Source organism: Colletotrichum phormii, assembly GCF_030913505.1.
Source record: "Colletotrichum phormii strain CBS 102054 chromosome Unknown BDP81scaffold_13, whole genome shotgun sequence".
NCBI lineage: Eukaryota > Fungi > Ascomycota > Sordariomycetes > Glomerellales > Glomerellaceae > Colletotrichum > Colletotrichum phormii.
This window is the reverse complement of record NW_026851455.1, coordinates 164499-185643: the sequence shown is the minus strand read 5'-3', so window position 1 is coordinate 185643 and position 21145 is coordinate 164499. Positions and strand designations below refer to the sequence as shown.

At 54.2% G+C, this 21145-nt stretch overlaps 6 protein-coding genes across 6 annotated transcripts; 4 read left to right on the top strand and 2 right to left on the bottom strand.

The window, feature by feature from the left end:
• Positions 1-238: 238 nt before the first annotated feature.
• Positions 239-5930, top strand: BDP81DRAFT_322589 (uncharacterized protein; the record flags this gene model as incomplete). The annotated part of the gene is made up of 3 exons (XM_060584712.1): positions 239-764; positions 833-5763; positions 5820-5930. 3 exons carry the CDS (start codon positions 239-241, stop codon positions 5928-5930), a joined length of 5568 nt encoding a protein of 1855 aa, XP_060443634.1.
• Positions 5931-8190: 2260 nt separating this feature from the next.
• Positions 8191-8991, top strand: BDP81DRAFT_322719 (uncharacterized protein; the record flags this gene model as incomplete). The annotated part of the gene is made up of 3 exons (XM_060584720.1): positions 8191-8382; positions 8467-8762; positions 8841-8991. The coding sequence occupies 3 exons, from the start codon at positions 8191-8193 to the stop codon at positions 8989-8991; spliced, it is 639 nt and encodes a 212-aa protein (XP_060443633.1).
• A 992-nt stretch (positions 8992-9983) lies between these two features.
• Positions 9984-11024, bottom strand: BDP81DRAFT_395499 (uncharacterized protein; the record flags this gene model as incomplete). The annotated part of the gene is made up of 1 exon (XM_060588073.1): positions 9984-11024. One exon carries the CDS (start codon positions 11022-11024, stop codon positions 9984-9986), a length of 1041 nt encoding a protein of 346 aa, XP_060443632.1.
• Positions 11025-12062: 1038 nt separating this feature from the next.
• BDP81DRAFT_430678 (putative alpha/beta hydrolase) lies at positions 12063-14401 on the bottom strand. Its single transcript, XM_060590634.1, has 2 exons — positions 13660-14401; positions 12063-13598 (listed from the first exon to the last, which is right to left on the bottom strand). The coding sequence occupies exons 1-2, from the start codon at positions 13912-13914 to the stop codon at positions 12315-12317; spliced, it is 1539 nt and encodes a 512-aa protein (XP_060443631.1). The 5' UTR covers positions 13915-14401; the 3' UTR covers positions 12063-12314.
• Positions 14402-15443: 1042 nt separating this feature from the next.
• On the top strand, positions 15444-17389 carry BDP81DRAFT_430676 (Spo7-like protein-domain-containing protein). Its single transcript, XM_060590633.1, has one exon. The coding sequence runs from the start codon at positions 15790-15792 to the stop codon at positions 17158-17160; it is 1371 nt and encodes a 456-aa protein (XP_060443630.1). The 5' UTR covers positions 15444-15789; the 3' UTR covers positions 17161-17389.
• Positions 17390-18705: 1316 nt separating this feature from the next.
• On the top strand, positions 18706-19606 carry BDP81DRAFT_450786 (uncharacterized protein; the record flags this gene model as incomplete). Its single annotated transcript, XM_060592569.1, has 3 exons — positions 18706-18724; positions 18782-19094; positions 19156-19606. 3 exons carry the CDS (start codon positions 18706-18708, stop codon positions 19604-19606), a joined length of 783 nt encoding a protein of 260 aa, XP_060443629.1.
• Positions 19607-21145: the final 1539 nt, after the last annotated feature.

The window sequence follows — 21145 nt, the reverse complement described above, 5'->3', positions numbered from 1 at the left end:
CTGTCCAGAAAAAAAAAGTCTTGCGATCTTCGTCTGCTTCACATATACCCTCACCGCAGACACCAACGCCAAAAACACACTGTCCCAGGATTCCGACTCTCCCACGGCCTCCCACGGACAGCAAATTCCCCTCCTAATCGTCAAAACTTCGACGACGACTTTTTAGATACCCTCAATTTCTCGGTTTTCCTCCCAGCTCCGTGTCATTGAGCTTTCCAGCTCCTCCCAGCTGTTCATAATGCGTCCCGAAGTTGAGCAAGAGCTTGCCCACACTCTCCTTGTGGAGCTGCTTGCCTACCAATTCGCCTCGCCCGTGCGGTGGATTGAGACCCAAGATGTTTTCCTCGCCGAGAAGACCGCCGAGAGGGTGGTCGAAATCGGTCCCGCTGATACTCTCGGTGTGATGGCCAAGCGCACTCTCGCCTCAAAGTACGAAGCCTACGATGCCGCCAAGTCAGTCCAGCGTCAAATCCTCTGCTACAACAAGGACGCAAAGGAAATCTACTACGAGGCCGACCCCATCGAGGAGGAGCCAGAGCCTGCTGCCGCTTCATCAAGCGCGCCGGCCGCTGCTTCTTCCTCCGCCCCTGCGGCTGCTGCGGCTCCCGCTGCTGCGGCTCCTGCCCCCAGCGCCGGCCCTGCCGCTCAGGTTGCCGATGCCCCCGTCCAGGCAATCGACATTCTGCGAGCTCTTATTGCTCAGAAGCTCAAGAAGCCCTTGGCTGAGGTTCCCTTGAGCAAGGCCATCAAAGACCTTGTTGGCGGTGAGTAGCGAAATTTTTCAACTCCCCACTACCAATTGTAGCAACCTGCTGATCCCCTATTTTTACAGGCAAATCCACCCTTCAGAACGAAATCCTTGGTGACCTCGGCAAGGAATTCGGATCAACACCAGAGAAGCCCGAAGATGTTCCTCTCGACGAGCTCGGTTCATCCATGCAGGCCACTTTCGACGGCCAGCTCGGCAAACAATCTCAGGCTCTCATTGCCCGCCTGATCTCCTCCAAGATGCCTGGTGGCTTCAACATCACAGCCGCGAGAAAATACCTCGAGACAAGATGGGGCTTGGCTTCCGGAAGACAGGATGGCACTCTCCTGCTCGCTCTGACCATGGAGCCCGCTGCTCGTCTGGGCTCCGAGGCGGATGCCAAGGCCTTCCTTGACGACGTCACCCAGAAGTACGCTGCCACCGCTGGCATTAGCTTGACCACCCCTCAGGCTGGCGCTGCGGCCGGTGGCTCCGGTGGTGGCATGATGATGGACCCCGCAGCCATCGATGCCCTCACCAAGGACCAGCGCGCCCTGTTCAAGCAGCAGCTTGAGCTCCTCGCGAGATACCTCAAGCTGGACCTCCGTGCCGGCGACAAGGCCTACCTCAACTCTCAGGAGTCCGAGAAGGTTCTCCAGTCCCAGCTCGACCTCTGGACTGCCGAGCACGGCGACTTCTACGCCGCCGGCATCCAGCCCGTCTTCAGCTCCCTCAAGGCTCGCTCCTACGATTCATCCTGGAACTGGGCGCGCCAGGATGCCCTCCATATGTACTACGACATCATTTTCGGCCGCCTCAAGGCTGTCGACCGTGAGATTGTCAGTCAGTGCATCCGCATCATGAACCGCTCCAACCCCACCCTCGTCGAGTTCATGCAATACCACATTGATAACTGCCCTGCGGAGCGCGGAGAGACCTACAAGCTCGCCAAGGAGCTTGGCGAGCAGCTCATTGAGAACTGCAAGGAGGTCCTCAACGCCAACCCCGTCTACAAGGACGTTGCCGTCCCCACTGGTCCCCAGACCACTGTCGACGCTCGTGGCAACCTCAACTACGAGGAAGTCCCCCGCGCCAGCTGCCGCAAGTTGGAGCACTACGTCCAGCAGATGGCTGAGGGCGGCAAGATCTCCGAGTACGGCAACCGCACCAAGGTCCAGAACGACCTGCGCCGCATCTACAAGCTCATCAAGGAGCAGCACAAGATGTCCAAGACTTCGCAGCTCGAGATCAAGAACCTCTACGGCGACGTTTTGCGTTCTCTCGCGATGAACGAGAACCAGATCATCCCCAACGAGGACAGCCCCTCCAAGAAGGCCAAGCCCGGCAAGGTCGAGACCATTCCCTTCTTGCACCTCAAGCGCAAGAGCCTTCACGGCTGGGACTACAGCAAGAAGCTCACCGGATACTACTTGCAGTCTCTTGAGGAGGCTGCTAAGGATGGTGTCACCTTCGCTGGCAAGCACGCCCTCATGACTGGTGCCGGAGCCGGTTCCATCGGTGCTGAGGTCCTTCAGGGTCTCATTAGCGGTGGTGCCAAGGTTGTCGTCACCACCAGCAGATTCTCTCGCGAGGTCACCGAGTACTACCAGTCCATGTACACCCGTTTCGGTGCTCGCGGCTCCCAGCTTGTTGTTGTTCCCTTCAACCAGGGTAGCAAGCAGGACTGCGAGGCTCTCATTGACTACATCTACGACCCCAAGAACGGCCTCGGCTGGGATCTGGACTTCATCGTCCCCTTCGCTGCCATTCCTGAGAACGGACGCCAGATCGACCAGATCGACTCTCGCTCCGAGTTGGCTCACCGCATTATGTTGACCAACTTGCTCCGCATTCTCGGAAGCGTCAAGACCCAGAAGGCTGAGCGTGGTTTCGAGACCCGCCCCGCCCAGGTCGTCCTGCCTCTGTCCCCCAACCACGGTACCTTCGGTAACGATGGTCTCTACTCCGAGTCCAAGCTTGCCCTGGAGACTCTGTTCAACAGATGGCACTCTGAGGACTGGGGTCAGTACCTCACCATCTGCGGTGCCGTCATTGGCTGGACCCGTGGTACTGGTCTCATGAGCGGCAACAACGTTGTCGCCGAGGGCGTCGAGGCTTTCGGCGTTCGCACCTTCTCTCAGCAGGAGATGGCCTTCAACCTCTTGGGTCTTATGTCCCCTGCTGTTGTCGACCTCTGCCAGAGCGAGCCCGTCTTCGCCGACCTCAACGGTGGTCTTCAGTTCATCCCCGACCTCAACCAGACCATGACTAAGCTCCGCAAGGACATCATGGAGACTAGCGAGGTCCGCCGCGCTGTCACCAAGGAGACTGCCATTGAGAACAAGGTTGTCAACGGCCCCAACTCGGAGGCTCTCTACAAGAAGACCCTTGTTGAGCCCCGTGCCAACCTCAAGTTTGACTTCCCCACTCTTCCCGACTGGGAGGAGGAGATTGCTCCCCTCAACGACCGCCTCAAGGGCATGGTCGACTTGGAGAAGGTCGTCGTCGTTACCGGTTTCGCTGAGGTCGGTCCTTGGGGTAACTCCCGTACCCGTTGGGAGATGGAGGCTCACGGCGAGTTCTCTCTAGAGGGTTGCGTTGAGATGGCCTGGATCATGGGTCTGATCAAGAACCACAACGGTCCCATCAAGGGCAAGCCTGCTCCTTACTCTGGCTGGGTCGACTCCAAGACTGGCGAGCCCGTCGATGACAAGGACATTAAGCAGAAGTACGAGAAGTTCATCCTCGAGCACTCGGGTATCCGTCTGATTGAGCCTGAGCTCTTCGGTGGTTACGACCCCGAGCAGAAGCAGCTTCTTCACGAGGTTGTCATCGAGGAGGACCTCGAGCCCTTCGAGGCGTCCAAGGAGACTGCTGAGGAGTTCAAGCGTGAGCACGGCGACAAGGTTGAGATCTTCGAGATCCCCGAGTCTGGCGAGTACATCGTCCGCATGAAGAAGGGAGCTGCTCTGTTGATCCCCAAGGCTCTTCGCTTCGACAGACTCGTTGCTGGCCAGATCCCCACCGGCTGGGACGCCAAGAGATACGGTGTTCCCGAGGACATTGTCTCCCAGGTCGACCCCGTCACTCTCTTCGTTCTCGTCTCCGTTGCCGAGACTCTTCTGTCGGCCGGTATCACCGACCCCTACGAGTTCTACAAGTACGTCCACGTTTCCGAGGTGGGCAACTGTATCGGATCCGGTATGGGAGGTGCTGGCGCTCTCCGTGGCATGCACAGAGACCGCTACCTCGACAAGCCTGTCCAGAACGACATTCTCCAGGAGTCCTTCATCAACACCATGGCCGCCTGGGTTAACATGTTGTTGATCTCTTCCTCCGGCCCTATCAAGACCCCTGTCGGTGCTTGCGCCACTGCTGTCGAGTCCGTCGACATTGGTTACGAGACCATCATGGAGGGCAAGGCTCGTATCGTCTTTGTTGGTGGTTTCGATGACTTCGGTGAAGAGGGCTCTTACGAGTTCGCCAACATGAAGGCCACCAGCAATGCTGTCGACGAGATTGCTCACGGCCGTACCCCCGGCGAGATGTCGCGTCCCACCACCACCACCCGTAACGGATTCATGGAGTCCCAGGGTTGCGGTGTCCAGCTCATCATGACCGCCAAGCTCGCCCTTGACATGGGTATGCCCATTCACGGTATCCTGGCTTTGACTACCACTGCCACCGACAAGATTGGCCGATCCGTTCCCGCTCCTGGCCAGGGTGTCTTGACCACCGCTCGCGAGCACGCCGGCAAGTTCCCCTCGCCTCTGCTCGACATCAACTACCGTCGCCGCCAGATCGAGCTTCGCAAGAAGCAGATCAAGCAGTGGCAGGAGTCTGAGCTCGAGTACCTCTACGACGAGGTCGAGGCCATCAAGGCTCAGGGCCAGGAGGTCAACGAGAAGGAGTACGCTCACGACCGCGCCGAGCACATCAAGAAGGAGGCTGAGCGCCAGGAGAAGGATGTCCTCCGCAGCCTCGGCAACAACTTCTGGAAGAACAACCCGGAGATTGCTCCCCTTCGTGGTGCCCTCGCCACCTGGGGTCTCACCATCGACGACCTCGAGGTTGCCTCTTTCCACGGAACCTCTACCAAGGCCAACGACAAGAACGAGTCTTCCGTCATCTGCCAGCAGCTCCGCCACCTTGGCCGCAAGCCGGGCAATGCTGTCATGGGTATCTTCCAGAAGTACCTCACTGGTCACCCCAAGGGTGCTGCCGGTGCCTGGATGATGAACGGCTGCTTGCAGGTGCTCAACACCGGTTTGGTCCCCGGCAACCGCAACGCCGACAACGTCGACCCCATCATGGAGCAGTTCGACATGATTGTCTACCCCAGCCGCACCATCCAGACCGATGGTATCAAGGCTTTCTCCGTCACCTCGTTCGGTTTCGGTCAGAAGGGTGCCCAGGCTATCGGTGTCCACCCCAAGTACCTCTTCGCTACACTTGACGAGAAGACGTACGAGGCGTACTCTGCCAAGGTCAACGCTCGCCAGAAGAAGGCTTACAGCTTCTTCCACAAGGGCCTGGTCAACAACACGCTCTTCGTGCCCAAGTCCAACGCTCCTTACACCGACGAGCAGCTCAGCAAGGTTCTCCTGAACCCCGATGCTCGCGTCACCGAGGACAAGAAGACCTCTACCATTTCTTACCCCTCCAACTTCATGAAGGCGTCTGAGAAGACTGTCACCTCCACGGCGGCCAAGGCCACCCAGGACATGATGGAGGGTCTGGCCAAGAAGGTCGCCAACAAGAACAGCAACGTCGGTGTTGACGTTGAGGACATTTCCGCCATCAACATTGAAAACGAGACGTTCATCGAGCGCAACTTCACGGCCGGTGAGATCAAGTACTGCCAGTCCGCGCCCAGCCCTCAAAGCTCGTTCGCTGGCCGGTGGAGCGCAAAGGAGGCCGTCTTCAAGTCTCTTGGCGTCTCCAGCAAGGGTGCCGGTGCGCCGTTGAAGGACATTGAGATTGCCAAGGATGAGTCAGGCGCCCCGACTGTCAAGGTAAGCTTATTCCCCATGTCAAAGTATGTTGAAACTATTTACTAATTTGATGATAGCTCCACGGTGAAGCTGCTGCTGCTGCCAAGAAGGTCGGCCTTTCAGACATCAGCGTCTCCATCTCACACTCTGAGACGCAAGCGATTGCGGTGGCCGTTGCAAACTTTTAAAAAGCGGGTAGACTGTACAATGCATTTCTAGTTCATGGGATATAGGCAGGCATGGGATCTTGCTTGTTCACTTTGGTCGTTTTTTGACATCATACAAGCCTGGGAGTATAGATTGCGGGTACACTTTGGGAGGAGTGTATTCGCATGATCATCATCGTCGGATGAATTGACGAGTAATGCACGAGTTGGGAACGGCGCAACAACGATGGAAGCTAGTTCCTCGATGCCACAATAGAATCTGTATCAACCATTTGTGTTTTGAATGTGACTTGATGCTAGGTGTAGCCTGTGACGTGAATTCAATCCAACCAGCTTAACCTTTTGAGCGTAGCGACTAACAGTTCTACCCTGCCTTGTACATGCTTATCGGGTTATCACAGAGGCGCAGATGTACTCCCTTTTCCCACCTGTTCGGGCGAAAAGGCGATCAGGATGCCAGGAATGCAACGTGATCCTGGTTCCGTTACATGGGAATCAACGACGCCCGTCTGATGAATGAGACGAACTGGTTAGGTGTGGGGGGTTATCGCATTTCACAGCTACGGGTATCGATTGGGCTGGCATGTACTAAGGAGGGGAAAAGGAGAGACGGAACTTGGTTCCAGGGGCGATATGGATAATGAGGTTGTTGGTTAGGGATTGCGGTGAAGGGATTCTGCGAGTGATGAAGGAAGGGGGTTCGGATTTTACGTGCTGCTGGTCGCGAGTGCGCTGGCGCTGGGACATTTCAGGAGGTTCGGACCAAGGGCTGAGCCGTCGCAGATTTTCAGGTTTGGAGGATGTTGGGCGGGCACGGCGGTAGGGCAGGAGGCGGCTTAGATGTGCAGCGTCTGGTGTTTGACGCGTTGATGGGTGCTTATCAATGGATGAATCAAATGATTGATTGATGAATGGGAATGAAAGGATGAGTCGAAACGCTGTTCAGGAAGGAAACGACATATTTTTATAGCTTGCGCGTTCTTTTGTATTCGCGGTCTCGTTTCGTTTCGGTGCACTGTTCTTCTATGTTTCTTGTTCCATGTCGTCTTTCCTTGCCCTGATTCTCTCGTGGAGAGAGGGGAGGGAGGTTCGTCTGATGTGAAGATGTTTTGTTTTTCTTCGCTTTCCTGGGACTGACAGCGCTTGACAGGAGAAACATGCCAGAACATGGGCCAAATAAAGAACATGTCTTTTTTTTTTCTCGTATGCTTTAGGGGATACGATTTAGAATAGGGGCCAACTGGGGCATTTTTTTGCATTGAATCCCGCGACAAGGAGGAACTCTGGCTAATGACTATCTGAAACTCGTGTAAACCTGTTGAACTCCAATCGTTCTCGCCGCCTCCGAGGAGCGTTAATACACACGCGCAGGAGGATAGGATTCCAAGCTGGTTGCCCCCACTGGATCGCTCCTGCCGGCACCCGGCTCTAATCCCGGTTCATTGATCGACGAGCTTGGTGCAAGTTGAGTTGGTGGTGCGTCTGGGCTTTTGCACTGCCGCGATGACTGGGAGGGGGGTTGTGGAAGGGATTAAAGGAGCATAAATCAGGAATCAACCAGTTAGATCCTGCAGGAAAGGTAGAGGCCCCTCTGCATGTTGGGAATGAAGGTGGTTTATGCATCGATGCATCCCTTTCTTTTTTTTAAGTGCGTTTTCTGTCTGTCGATCATCCGTCATTCTGGAGTCCTAGGCGTGTGGTCGAGGACCGCGACCGAGCGTCGTTCAGCCGACTGCGATCAGACTTCCCTTCCCTGCTCTTAGGTAGATTTCTCCAAGAGCTGTTATTGCGCTGGGTGCTTTTCCATGTGTGTGTGCCTTTTTATTGTGGCGCAGGCCTTGCAGTTTGTTTGGATCTTGATCACAATCTCCTATGGTTGGGGCCGTTGTCATGCAAGACCACGGACTGGGCGTGTTTGAAGGAGGGAGCTTGAACACCTCCTTTATTACGTGGGCTTGCTGGAAGAGGAGGGATGGGGTATAAGGGAAACGGACGTCCCCCATCGTGCGCGCAGATAGCATTACGTGTTTGGTTTTTGGTTGTATGTTTATGAACCATCATTCACCTTCGTTTGTGTCTGTTTTTGGCTGGTTTCGACGTTTTGAGTGTTTAATACCTACACCTTCACAATTTGAACAGCTGCACGAGTGAAGCTATCCCGAACATTTAAATTCCACATCTGTGAGAACCCACAGCTACACACCAGGTCATTTCGCCAGAAGCAAGGTTTTAGGGAAGAAATAGGAACTATTCTACGATACCGAGAAAGCACAAAACGAAAATGACGGGCTCAAACAACATCAGAGGCCTCATGGGCAAAAGCGCCCCGCCAACACCAACCTTCTTCTCCATCGTCCGCATCGCCGTCCTCGTCCTCTCGCTCGCCGTCCTCGCCGCGTGCGCGTACTGTTTGTCGCTGCTGGGCTCTTACTCGAGCAGCTATACCGGCCCGCCTGGCTTCATGCTTTTTGTTGTAAGTTTACCATTTCCCCTCCCTACTACCCCTTTCCACCCTCCAACCTTCAGCCCAACGACGACCAGACATGTCACAAATCAGGTAAGTCGCTTTACTGACCGCACTCAACGTTATCAGTCCCTCTTCACCCTCCTCATCCTAGGCGGCGCCATGATGGTCGAGCACTTCGCAGCACACCTCTACTTCCGCATCGCCGTCCTCATCGGCTACGGCACGAATTGCCTGTTTTGGCTGTCGGGCTGGGCGTGGTCTGCGAGTATTGCGGCGTTGTTTTTGGGAGACACGTGTGTTCAGGGGACGTGTTTTGGGCCGACTACGGAGGAGAAGAGGTATGGGGGTAGTATGGCTGGTGCTGCTGCCGTTGGGGCAGTGAACTGGTAAGTCTTTCCTTGCGTCCTTGGTTGTGGATTGTGCTGTGGTGTTTGATGATTGATTTGCTGACGAGATGGGTTTAGGGTTCTGATGACGATTGTGCTGTTTTATTACATCAAGGGATGTCTTTCTGACCCGGATTGCTATGGTGTCTCGACGGGCCATGGGTCGGAGATGGGGAGTGTGAAGGCTGAGAGCAAGACGCGGTCTCGGCCTTCTGTCAACGAGCAGTGAGCTTGGGCGGTCTGCAAGTAACAAGTTGCAAAGCAGCTTGACGAAGTTCGAGTTGGATAATCATGGGAAGGGGAAGATTCGCGATAATCTTTGCTCGAATTGGATCTGGACTTGGTAATGAACGGAGTTCTTTGGTTTGTTTAGATGGAAGAAATTACACGACTGCTGTTCCTGCCGGGTTCTTCTCAGACGGTTCCGGAGAGGAGGTTATGATCTGAGATTTCAATGGTTTGATGAGAGATACCACTGGCTATCATTAGTAGCTAATTTTATTTGCGTGAACTCCTACGGTTGCGAATTTGAACGTGAGATTCTTCCCTTGAGCCTGCTTTCCATCTGCGTTCCTCTTTCCAAGGGGTTTCCAGATAGGCGGTTCGAACGAACTGTTCCCAGCCGGACACGCTTCCAACCTTGGGCACTACCTACGCCTGGCCTCCTTCCTATTTGTCTTTAAGTCCCTCTTGAGACCGGAAGGCTTCTTTTGCATGACATGTTTCATCGAAAGCTGGTTCTCACTCTGCTACAAAGCCCACGGCAATATTACTGGAAGTGGTCGGCTTACCTTAGATTCCTCAACATGCCTCGCGTTCGAAACAGGCGGGAAGTCCGAATGCCCTTGCCCAAAGACCTAACAAGAGACTCAGCTGTAAGTAGGTTTGCTATCTCTTGGGGAATCACCGCGGGTAAAGACTAATTAGTCTGAAGCAGTAGTATTGAGTTGAGAGCTAAGCAGAAAACAAACAGGTAACGCCTTGAACTGGGTATCAAACTCCTGCGGTATCTATACAAATACAATACTCTTTCAAAAAGCCCCGAAAGGACGTTCTCCTTGCTAATGCAAAACTCGCAGAAGGAGCAAAGCATAAACAAGGAATCCTCTCAAAAAGCCAGCCCACGCAATCTCATTCCTCGTCCATTTATAATCCAACAGCACCCACCGCAATGACATCCCAATCCTTCTTCTCGTCAGGCAACTCTCTCTCTCTCTCCCTTCAACGCTTCCTCTTCGCCGGCACAGCCTTGGGCGTCCCAGGCGCCACCTCCCCGACATCCTGAAAGAAATCCAACGCATCAATCCGATAATCCGCCGCCAAAGCCTCCTTGGCAACACCCGGCAAATACTCCCAGCCCCTAGGATCCCCACCCGCGGCAATAGCCTTGGCCTTCCAGTACCGACACTCCGCCTTGGCGAAACTCGCCTCCTCGGCGCGGAGCACGGCGGCCCGGTCACGCCGGTTCCGGCTGCGCATCGCGGCGACGTTGTTGCGGTCTTTGAGGTTGCGGAGGCGCGCGGCTGCGAGGTGGTTGTTGTAGGCCATCGCTTCTTGGCGTTGGGGGCAGCCTTCGGGGCCGAGGGAGACGTCGACTTTGATGAATTTGCCGAGGGCGGGTTGAGGGGGCAGAGAGGTGATTTCGGGTGCGAGGGGGGCGGCGCGGATTTTGTAGATTTTGGCGGTGGCGGAGGAGGTGGAGGTGAGGAGGTCGTGGTTCTTTACGCGTGGAGAGGGAGGGGGGAGGGTTGTGTGCGTGTTGGTTGAGAAGAGGTGTTTGATTTCGGTCTCGCGGCGGGTGCGTTCTTCGAGGGTTGTGTAGAGAGGTACTTGGAGGTGGGCTGTTAGGAGGGAGGAGACTGTTCCCGGGAGGTTGTTGGGGGAGAAGAGGGTTAGGTGGTAGGGGGGTTCGACGTCGGGTGTCGTTGAGCGGGGAGCGAGTTGGATAGGCTTTGGAGCGCGAGAGCGGAGGCGCTTGGAGGGTGGTCCTATGGCCTCGTTCTGGGGCTGTTGAGGAGGAGGAGGCTGGATGTAGGCGTTGGCCATGGGTTGCTGGTAAGGGGGGTTGCTGTACGGAGACTGGTATGCTGGCGGCTGGAAGCTGTTGCTGTATGGCGACTGGTACTGAGACTGAGGAGGGTTGTATGGTTGCTGGTACTCGTTGGGGCCGAAGAGAGGCATATCGTTGAGGAAGCTGTCCTCGAAGAGGTATGGATCCCGGGTGTTGTCGAGATCCAGGAACTGGCTGTAGGGGCCGGTCATGATGAAGTTGTTGAGCAGTATTTGCGACGAATCTAGAGAATGTTGAAGACTTTTGGGTTTGCGAAGTTCTGAGAAGCAAGTTTGAGGGCTGATGACTGATCGTGGTGTTTGCTCTGGACGATTTGAGTCACGATGCCGCGGAGGAAGAAGTGAATGGTGTTTGCTAGCCAAGGAGTATCCAGATACTGGCTTGGCTGGCGTGAGTGACTGACGAGAACGGACTTGATCAAAGTATGAGAACGACTTGAATGAAGTGAAGGATGCCGAGCAAAATATCGTGACGAGTGGGTGAATGGGGGGATTTTATATGGGTAGGGGAGAGGTCGGTCGTTCGACCGTTCGACCGCCTATTCAGAGGCCGCCCATTTGACGCCTTTAAGCGAGCAAACAATATGAGATGAATGATCACGCAGTTATAAAAGAATTCGCAACAGTGATTCTGGACCCTCGCCTAAGTAAACACGTGAGTTGAGAAGTTGAGACGACGGGGCTGCGGATCACGGGGTCGGCACGGCGATCGTGAGAGCCGGAGGGAGGTTTTGAGACTCATTTTGGCAGTTTTGGCGGTGTTGAATCACGTGTGAGTTGGACAGGCTCATTCATAGCTGTTCAGGGGTTCTATATGTCGGGAGACGAAATTTATAAGTTCAAGATAGGGGTATGTTGTTGGGAGATATTGTGACATATGCTCAGTGTTATTAATTGTGAGCTTTGAGCATGGCAAAGACCTGATGAGCTGACTATGAGCATTCATTGGAGACATATTGTAAACCCTACAATCAGCATCTAATATCCGTCCCAGAACTTGAGTATGCTTCTTTACTGTGCTTTTCTTCGCGTCTCTTCCAGTTTGTGCCTGCTTGACATTGGCCGACGTTGCGCAAATGCCCGGCCACATCCGGGATATGTGGGGCCGATCAAGTACGGGAACCGATCCCGGTCCCTCTTTGAGATGTTGTTATCAAGACAAAGACACATCGCCAGGATTCCATACTTCTCAGAAACGTACCTAGATGACCACGATGAAAGTCGAAATTGTTTTTGTTTGAATAAAATTGTCATATAATTGTATTCTTCAACTAGATAAGCCGGTTGAACAGACTCTATTATACCAAGCCAAACGCTCCCACTGGATATTCCCATCGGCCGTGTTCAGGCTCGATCTGTTGTCATGCAATGCAACACCCCAAAAACGCCGCAAATACAAGCCCTCTCTGGCTGGCAAGGCTGTGAAGCTTGCCCATCTTTTCAACAATCGCGCCCCTCGAAATATACGCCAAGCGAAACCTTCTATAGCTTGCTCTTCTGGACATCCTCCATCTCTTTGAGAATGTAGTCGTTGAACTCTTCGGCGTTATCCAGGTAAAGGTGGTGACCCGCCTTCGAAACCTCAATAACCTTTGCCGAGCCGTTCTCCCTCCTCTTCTCCTCCTCAGTACCATTCAGCAGCGCCTGTAACCTAGCCTGCTTCAGCTTCTCGGCCGCCGCGACGCCACCCTTCTTGTCCATCCAGTCGCTCTCGCCGTACATCATGACGATGGGGATGCCCGTCTCCTTGAACTTCTCGCCCGTGCTCTTGTCAATAACCTGGCGGCCGACGCCGTCTATCCTGTTGACCATGGGACTGCGGGCGAAAGCGCCGGGGGCGAGGATGTACGGCAGGGCGTACTCGCCGCTGCCGCGCTGGCGGAAGATGGAGAAGGCATAGTCGTGGAGCGTCTGGGACTCTTCTTGCGGCAGGTGGTTGAAGCGGCGGGATGTCCAGCCAGAGACGAAGCGGGGACCGAGGGGGCCGGTGAAGCGGACGATGCTGAAGGGGGAGACATTTGCGTCCCAGAGCCAGACGAGCCAGCCTGGGAGGGGACGCTTGGGTGCGTTGGGCGCGTTGGTCTTGTTGTTTCGTGATCCGACTGTGTTTTGGCCGTTGCTGGTGATTTCGTTTTGGTCCTGTGTGAACTCGTTTTGGAGCGTCGATTCTTCGGGCTCGGGCATGGCTGCGTTGACCGCGTAGGGGTCCTCGGGGATTCCGACGGGTGAGGCGAGAATGAGCTTCTTGAGGTGGCCGGGGTACTTGAGCGCGTAGGCGATGGAGAGGTATCCGCCGAGGGAGTGGCCAACGAGGGTGAACTTGTCAATATTGCGCTTCTTGCGCCACTCCTCGAGGGCATCGATGAACCATGCCTCGGCCTCAGCGGTCTTGCCCTCCTGGTCCTTGGCGGTGACCTTGAACGGCGGTCTCGTGGAGTTGCCCATGCCGAGCATATCGAGGGCGTAGAGCTTCCATCCCTTGGGGCGGGAAAGGGGCTCAAAGTTCTTGTAGAAGAAGCCGAGGCCGGCGCCGTAGCCGTGAACGATGACGAGGTTGTTGTCGACCTCCTCGCCGACGCGCTCGATGGAGTATTCGTTGACGGCACGGTTCTTGCCGGAGAGCTCGACCATTTGGGACTTCCATACGCGCTGGCCAAAGGGGTCTGGCTTGGTCGAGTCGAGGGAGGCGCTTTCGCGGGCTTCTTTGAGGTAAGGGATGTGTGACAGGACGTTGCGTTCGGCCATTTGCGGAGTTACACTTGTCCACTGCGGAGTTTTTGTTAGCCATGTTACCCTACGATCTAAGGGAATTTGTTGATCTGCTTGCCCATTGATAGACGGCATCTTTGTATCCCAAGGGGAAGTAGGTTCCCGGGGGACGAGTTGTCGCATTGGGAGCGGCGGGGGGTGCGGCGGCGGCAGCCATGGTTTGGTGGGGTCGGCGAGGGACGGAGTCTTCAGAAGAGGCCCGTATGCTGGGAGCAGGAGATTTGACGGTTGCAGAGGAGGATGTAATTAGTGAGGAAGCAAGTTTGAGTCGCGACCCGTTCACTACAGAAGAAGCAGTTTGTTGGTGTATCATGCCGGGTGTTGCTGGGGGTGGTGGCGACGGGGGCAACCGTCTATATACAAAAGACGCAAAATAAAGTACGGGTAGCGTCAGGCGTCAGTTCAGTGTGGCCGCGGGCGGCGGAGGTGTGTGTCCGGAGCGCGGATGTTCTGAAACTTGCGACGACTCATCAGTCAGCAAAGAATGCGGACCGGGGCTGTAATCTGTACGGAGCGGGATAGATAGATCCAGTAAACGCCGGGTTAGCAATCCTTCCCAAGTCTAGGCAGGTGCAGTAACAAAAAAAAAAAAAGAGACGGAGACACCGTTGTGCAGACAGTGGTGACGCGGAGATGTGGCAGAGGGGTGGACAAAAGATGACGGTGGGCGCGGATTGGAACTTTGGGGGTGGTGGGCAAGCCGTCAAGCTGCAAAAGGTGGCGGGGGAGGGTTCGATGAGAGACTCAGACAAGCCAGGTGCCCCGGCCGGAATGTCAACGGCTCCGTAAAAAACCGACAAGCTTGTTGAGCAGTTGAGTGACAGGGGCATAAGCAGGCAGGGCAGGGGTCATTGTGTGAGGAACGCGAGAAAAAATTGGCACAAGGTGGAAAACAACGTGCGCCCCAGAAGCGGGATGCGGATCGGTTCATGGACTTAGCACTCGGAGTTTGGCGGGTAGAAGAGTGGGGGCAGCTGTTGCATTGAGCCGTGTCGGCGGTAAGCGACAAAACAAGCCTCCGATTTCCCGGTGGACATGTGGCTGACTTTTAGAAATTCGTAGATGGCACAGTCAGATGATGCATTAAAGGCTGTGGCCTGAAGCTGACGGGGCAATTTTACTCCAGGACCTTACGCAATCAACGAGACGCTTACTCGATGTAGGCAACAATCTGAATGGGGGCTGAAATAGCATCGTGGATTCGTGGCCAGATCATGACCATACAACTTTGGACTGGCTCTAGCATCTGGTGCATCCGTATGCTATCAATATTTGCATGAGACCTGCATGAAGCAAGTAATTGAGTTCAGTGAAGAAGGGACGAAACTTCCTTCTCTAGCTTGTGGAATGTGTTTCAACTGTGAGGCCCAAAAACAAAGCATGGACGAGGAAAACATCTTTTCTCGCAATGTCTCCTACATGATGGGGAAGCAACTCAAGATGCACTCAGGGTCTTTGCGAATTGTGTGGGAAAACGGTGGAAATGAGCTTTTCGCTGACAAGCCAGAGCCGAGCAACCTTGTGCTCCGTACTCCGTAGGGGCCCTGCATATCCCTGAGCAGCTCACTAGCCTTGGCTCTTCAAGCCGACAGGGCTTGATTTAATATGAAGCAATTTATCGTCAATGAAAGTCTTCAACCGATTTGCACGTGTCGAAAGCTCTCACTGCTCAGCTCCCCAACAAGCCTTATCGCAATCGCAATCGCTTATCGCCGTGGTCCCGACACCCCGCGCTCGGGCCACCCCGCCTCTCTTTCCTATGACGTCCCACTGTCCACACCTGCCGCCAGACGGAGCGGAATTTCCACCCCCAGCCCGCCAGGTGAAGCACAACCCGGCCGGCCTGGATTGACATCTGACCACCGACAGATTCCAGTTCCGCCCTTGCTTCTCGAACACCAGCAGAACGCACACACGCAGAAGCTCCCATTCCCAAAGGGCAGTGCAGCTAAAGCAGCCTTATTTGCTTGTTGCTCACCCCTTTCTGCACCTGCGCTCCGTCCACCTGCAGCTTCGCATCATCCTCCCCGCCCCCGACCATTGCGCATGTCTACAGACCGCTGCTAACTGCGGCTGCCGAGGCCCCCTCCAATTCTCAATTCCCCGTCCCGAAGCGACCTGACCGCCACATCACCGCCGAAAAGCTTTAACCCCCCTCCGAGCGACGACAGGTCTCCTTACCGCAACCATGGCCGACGAGCTTGACTCGCTCGTCAAGGGCGCCCCGCCTCCGGGCAAGGAGCCCAAGGCCGCCGTCGGCACCACCGGCGTCGTCCCGGACTCTGGCAAGCAAGGCGACCCGTTGATCCATACGCCGAGCTCCCCGTCCATGATCTACCTGAACCTCCTCATCCTCGAGGCCTCCCTTCGCGCGCAGTACCTGGAGCTTCGCGCGCGCCGCCGCCATCATACATTCTTCTTCACCTTGCTGACCGCATGGATCAGCGGTTTCGGTTACGCCCTCTTCTTCGCCCCGCGCGAGGATGGTCGTGGAGTTGGTGGCTCCGTATACTGGGGTGTCGAGACATTCGAGAAGATTTGCTTTATGGGAGGCGTCATGACCGCGATATTGGTATGGGCTACAGGAATATGGGAGCGAGGAATCAGGTGGCCACGCCGTTGGTTCGCCATCTCCAACAGAGGCCTTCGAGGTTTCAATTCTAAGCTGGTTATTATCCGACGACCTTGGTGGGCCGAGTTTCTCTCCACCATTGGATTCTTCCTGACCTACGGACTGTTCTCCCACACCGCCAGCTCATCCTACCGCTACGTCGAACCATCCATCCTGCGCGAAGTCGAAAAGGAGCTGAGCCTCACCGCGGACAGCCACCCAACGCTACCGGTCCTGCTCGAAGACGAAGAAAAAGGAGGCCACGAGGAGGATCTCGCACCGGGCGGAGACTATGTTAAGCTTCTCCTGCTCGCGAAGCCGTTCACGCCTACATTTAGAGAAAACTGGGAAATCTACCGCACCGAATACTGGGAAAAGGAGAACGAGCGCCGCGCCCTCATCCAGAAGAAGCTCGCAGCACGCGACCGCCAGGTGGCCAAGCAGCGATGGGGCATGTTCTGGTGGCTGCCATGGCACCGCATCGACAAGGCCGGCCCGCCGCCCGCGCGCCAGCAGTCGCCCGAGAAGACGACGATGCACCCCCGCGCCGCCGCCATTGAGCGCGAGCACCGACGCCGTAGTAGCACTACCAGCGCGCATCGCCGCAGCTCGACGAGCTCGAATCGCAGCCTCGCACCATCTGTGGCCGCGACGAGTGATGACGGTGATGGTACTGTTAGTAGGAAGGCTAGCACCGGGTCCAATGCGTCGGAGAAGCGGAGGAAGAAGACGTTGACGAAGGCGAAGCGTCCCAACATTGAGTCGAGGTCTGTCACGCCTGATATTTCGTCGCCGTTGGCGAGGGAGGGAAGTATCAGTCGTGGGGATAGCGGTTCCGGTGCCGAGTCTGTGGCGGAGAGGTCGTTGAGGCACTCTTCGTCCAAGGCTAGTATCAGCTCGTCCATCAATTCGTTTCGGGAGAAGCAGCGGAAGGCTAGCGAGTCGTGATTGCATGAGATTATAATGTACTTTACGAAGCGAGGAAGCGAACAGATGATAAATGAACATGGTACACATGCACCACTAATGCTAATGGTTCCCTACCTCATGCCTCGATTTCTTATTAATGGCCCGACGCTGGGAAGGCTACCTAGTGAAAGATGCTTAGATGAATATGAGGCCTGAATACATGATCTATCTTGTCTGGCATTATCAAGTCGCCATTAGTCTCAATCTCCTTGCCGTCTCAGCAGGGTTCTTTTGGTCCTTGGCTCCTGCCTGAGCTCTTCGCGCCTTCCTCCGTCAATCGCCCCATGTCCTGCCTCCAAGGCTCTCTCTCTCTCCTTCCCGCCAATACGCCCTTCGGATTAATTATCAGGCAGATCGGAAGAACGCGCACTCGTACCTACCTCCCGTCTGCCTAAGGTAGGTGCTCGGCTCCACTTCTGCCCTGACCGGGCACTCTGGCTTGGCCTGATGCCTTCCTTCTCTCAGCCGATCTCACGACCTTCCATCTTTCCTTCTTCTACCTTTCCCTTTCTTTCCCACCTACCTACCTCTCACCATCTCACTTCGTCGCCAGGCGGCCCGGCCCTCCAAGGCATTATTATCAAAACTCATTTTAGTTCAACTTCCCAACAGCTATGGAATATCCCCTTTGATACATTGGAGTCATTGACACGTCTTCCATGTTCCTCAAGCAACTCAACGCGGTTTACTTCCAGCAGAGCAACATTGATCTTTTTCGCCTGTCGAGTAGGACACGTCAACGTCCTGGGCACCACCAGTCATCGAAATATTTGAACTTTCCCCTTCCACCCCATCTGACGATCGCGAGATGATGGGTCCCATGCCACGCGACGCGCTCACCGCCGTGGACAGAGGGGTTGGGCAACCTGGCACGAGTGATATCTCTTACCTACGAAACTACCTACCTAATGTGAGTACAACCGAATCTTCCTTCCCATTGGTGACAAGCGATACTCATCATCTGCCACAGTACCTAAGTATCTACCTACCTTATGAAGGAGAGGAAGACGGCCAAGGGGATTCAGCTGGAATCTGGATCTCTTGCTCTTTCCCGAGTCTTCTGTCCGAATGTCTACGTACCATGGGGTTCCTGCTCGTATCTGCTGTTCTGGCAGAGTACATGAGTACGTCCCTGATAACACCATCGATGCGGTAAGGAACCAAGCACAGCAACCACCTTCTTCTTTCCTGTTCTGACTTTAAGCAGCTGCCAGAAGACAATCAGATGACCTCTCCTCTCCCGCCACCTCTTCCCACGTCTTCTGTGGACTTCTTTCGCTTCTTCTCCTCGCCCAGGTCTTACTTTGACGAAGGCCATCTCTCTCTCCTCCCGCCACGTCCCCTGCAGACGTTTCTCGCTTCTCCTCGTCACTCACGTTTGACTTTGTGAAGAAGGCCCTCCTCTTCCCACGTCATCTGTGAACGTCTATCGGGTCTCTCTCTACAACTTCTCTTCCTCGACCTAATCCGGACAGATCTCCTCTCGCCATCCCTCGCGGACCATCTACGAACGAATGTCTCAAGATGGCGTCTTCTATCAAACGTGAGTTCATCAACCTGTGGTGCTCCTCCTGCTCGTCATCCATTGACCAAACACCAGGCGAACTCAATGAGCGACGAGTCAAGCGACAATGCATCGAGGGATCTCTTGGATCTATGACTCGTCCCATCATTCTCGATGACTCCCTCCTTGAAGAAGAGTTGATACCCCTCCCCACCAAGCTCGGCAACGATTCCATCGTGATCGAGGACTGTGATGCCCAACATCCCCTTCCCAGTGCCATCTCAATCAACAAGGGACCAGACAACAATATCATAGTCCCGCAGCCGTTGACTAGAGCGATGAAGCAAGCACTCGCGCGTCACCCTTCGGGGAAATTGCCCATCCCTGCTGGCATGGAATCAACACAAGGGTAAGCAAATTCTAATACATTTTCTTCCAACAAAACCACCACTAATGCTTGTCCATCTCAGACTACCATACAAGGACACGATGACACCGTTTAACCGTGGCATTGTACCGTTTGCCATGAACTCCAATCCATCTTACCTTGGCAACGACCACAAGTCACCATTCCTTGGCAGAGACTCGGCTTCAGTCGACATGGGTTTCAAGCCAACCTCGCTCCCAGGGACCTCTCAGTCGTCACCCATCGACGTTGACTCGCTGCCGGATCCAGTTCATTCAAGCTCGACGTTGGGCTCGAAGCCTTCCAAGTCTCGTGTCGACAAGGCGCGCTGTCAAGGCATTGACTGGGAAAAATACAAGCCCGAATACCCTGACCTGACTGACGACTTGATTGAGTACATGAACGCCCATCTTGCCGGACCGCAAATGTGCGAGACCGAAGACAACGAAGAAAGCGACTTTTACTATCAGCCACGCAGACTCAAGCGCCACCGACAGATCAAAACACGCAAGTGACCAGCGCCTCGCAATCTGCGGACCAAGCATCAAGTCCTCCTCGTCGATGGCTCTGAAGATAACGATGATGACAGTAAGAGACCGGATTCTTCTTCCATCAAGATCGAACAGGCCCAATTGTGGTATTATCATGTACTTAGCTAGCGAAGGGAAGAAGAAAAGAGTTGACACATGAAAACGATACGCATTCATGCTAGTAAACAATTGTCCCATATTCTAACTGCAAGCATGCAAAGCACGCCACACACGGCCATGTACCATGATGCTATACAAGAGCGTATAACAAAATGAATGCCCTGCCGCTCGACGCATCCCGAGTTTCTATTCCATCTCTTTCACTGTCTCCATCACTGCCTCCATCACTATTACCACTACTATCGCTACTCTTTCTAGCTGGTTTTTAATGTATATTCTCTAAGAAACAAACGTCGAACGTTATAAAATAGTAATGAGGACAGTTCTAGTCTAAAGAAGGGGGTTAATTATTTATTTTATATTAGATGTTTTAGTTAATCACTTAATAATTTCTTAAAAAAAGCCAATGAATGCTTTCTGCCGTGTTATGAGGTATAAATTTAGTCGTGCTAAGTAAGGCGTGCACATGATTGGAAGTCCTAACATCGGAACACATGTCCTGTCACTTATGCCTCATGAAAAAGAGGACCTATCACAGGATGCGACCAGGAAGACTTTTCAGGCTTCTGTACGATTTCGTTACTATCTTCTGCCGTCCTTTGGTAGATTAGATATAGAGACATGCTCAATCTTCTCTTCACTCGAAGTCATTGCTAGTCCGTGCCATTATGACATCTTCCACATGCTGAAGTTGTTGAATCAGCTATAAGAGCCAGACCCTGCTGAGGCAAAGACCTACGCATTCTGTGATATCTGTAGTTCTTTTGGCTTGTCTTTACAGCTCTTTGGGGACTCGCTCATCTTTTTGGCTTTCGAATACTTGCCGAGCCGGCCGGGGAAACCGTACAGGACACTTGGGACTTTGGGCAATTGACAGCCGTAATCCTGTTCGCAAGTCCGATCATATTCGTTGTGGAAGCATTTTACAATATTGGTAGGTTTTTCAAAGTCTTTCATGTCCATATCATTCATATCTGGCATTGACTAACACGGCTATCGTCGGATTTGGTACAAATAGGCGCAGAAGAATCATATTCGCTGCATCAAGACGTTCCTACGAATTTTCTACCATCCTCGCCGTCTGGGTCAAGAAGGGGCACCTCTACTTTACCCGAAAACTCTATGACTGATCTTGGACCCCTAAGAGTTGAGGAACTCAAAGAATTGGCGCGGAGTCTGCGACCGAAGTCGCATCTGAAATCGGCTTCTACACACTGCTAGTTTCAACCTTGCGTTTGTGGCGCATTTGTTTTATTTTTACTTTTACGACCCTTATTATTTTGCTTTCGGTGGGGTACTCACGGCATTGTATAGTCTTGGCTCATGGTACGTGTTGTATCAATCCCTTCTACTCCATCTCATCTACCTGATGGGCTTCGAACTGGAACCTAGAATCAAAAAGTC

Excerpts from the sequence above, each read along its gene's own strand:
- BDP81DRAFT_430678 (XM_060590634.1), bottom strand. The coding sequence starts at position 13,914 with ATGATACACCAACAAACTGCTTCTTCTGTAGTGAACGGGTCGCGACTC. Across the intron at positions 13,599-13,659 it reads AAGATGCCGTCTATCAATGG|TGGACAAGTGTAACTCCGCA; the intron begins GCAAGCAGATCA and ends AAAACTCCGCAG.
- BDP81DRAFT_430676 (XM_060590633.1), top strand. The coding sequence starts at position 15,790 with ATGGCCGACGAGCTTGACTCGCTCGTCAAGGGCGCCCCGCCTCCGGGC.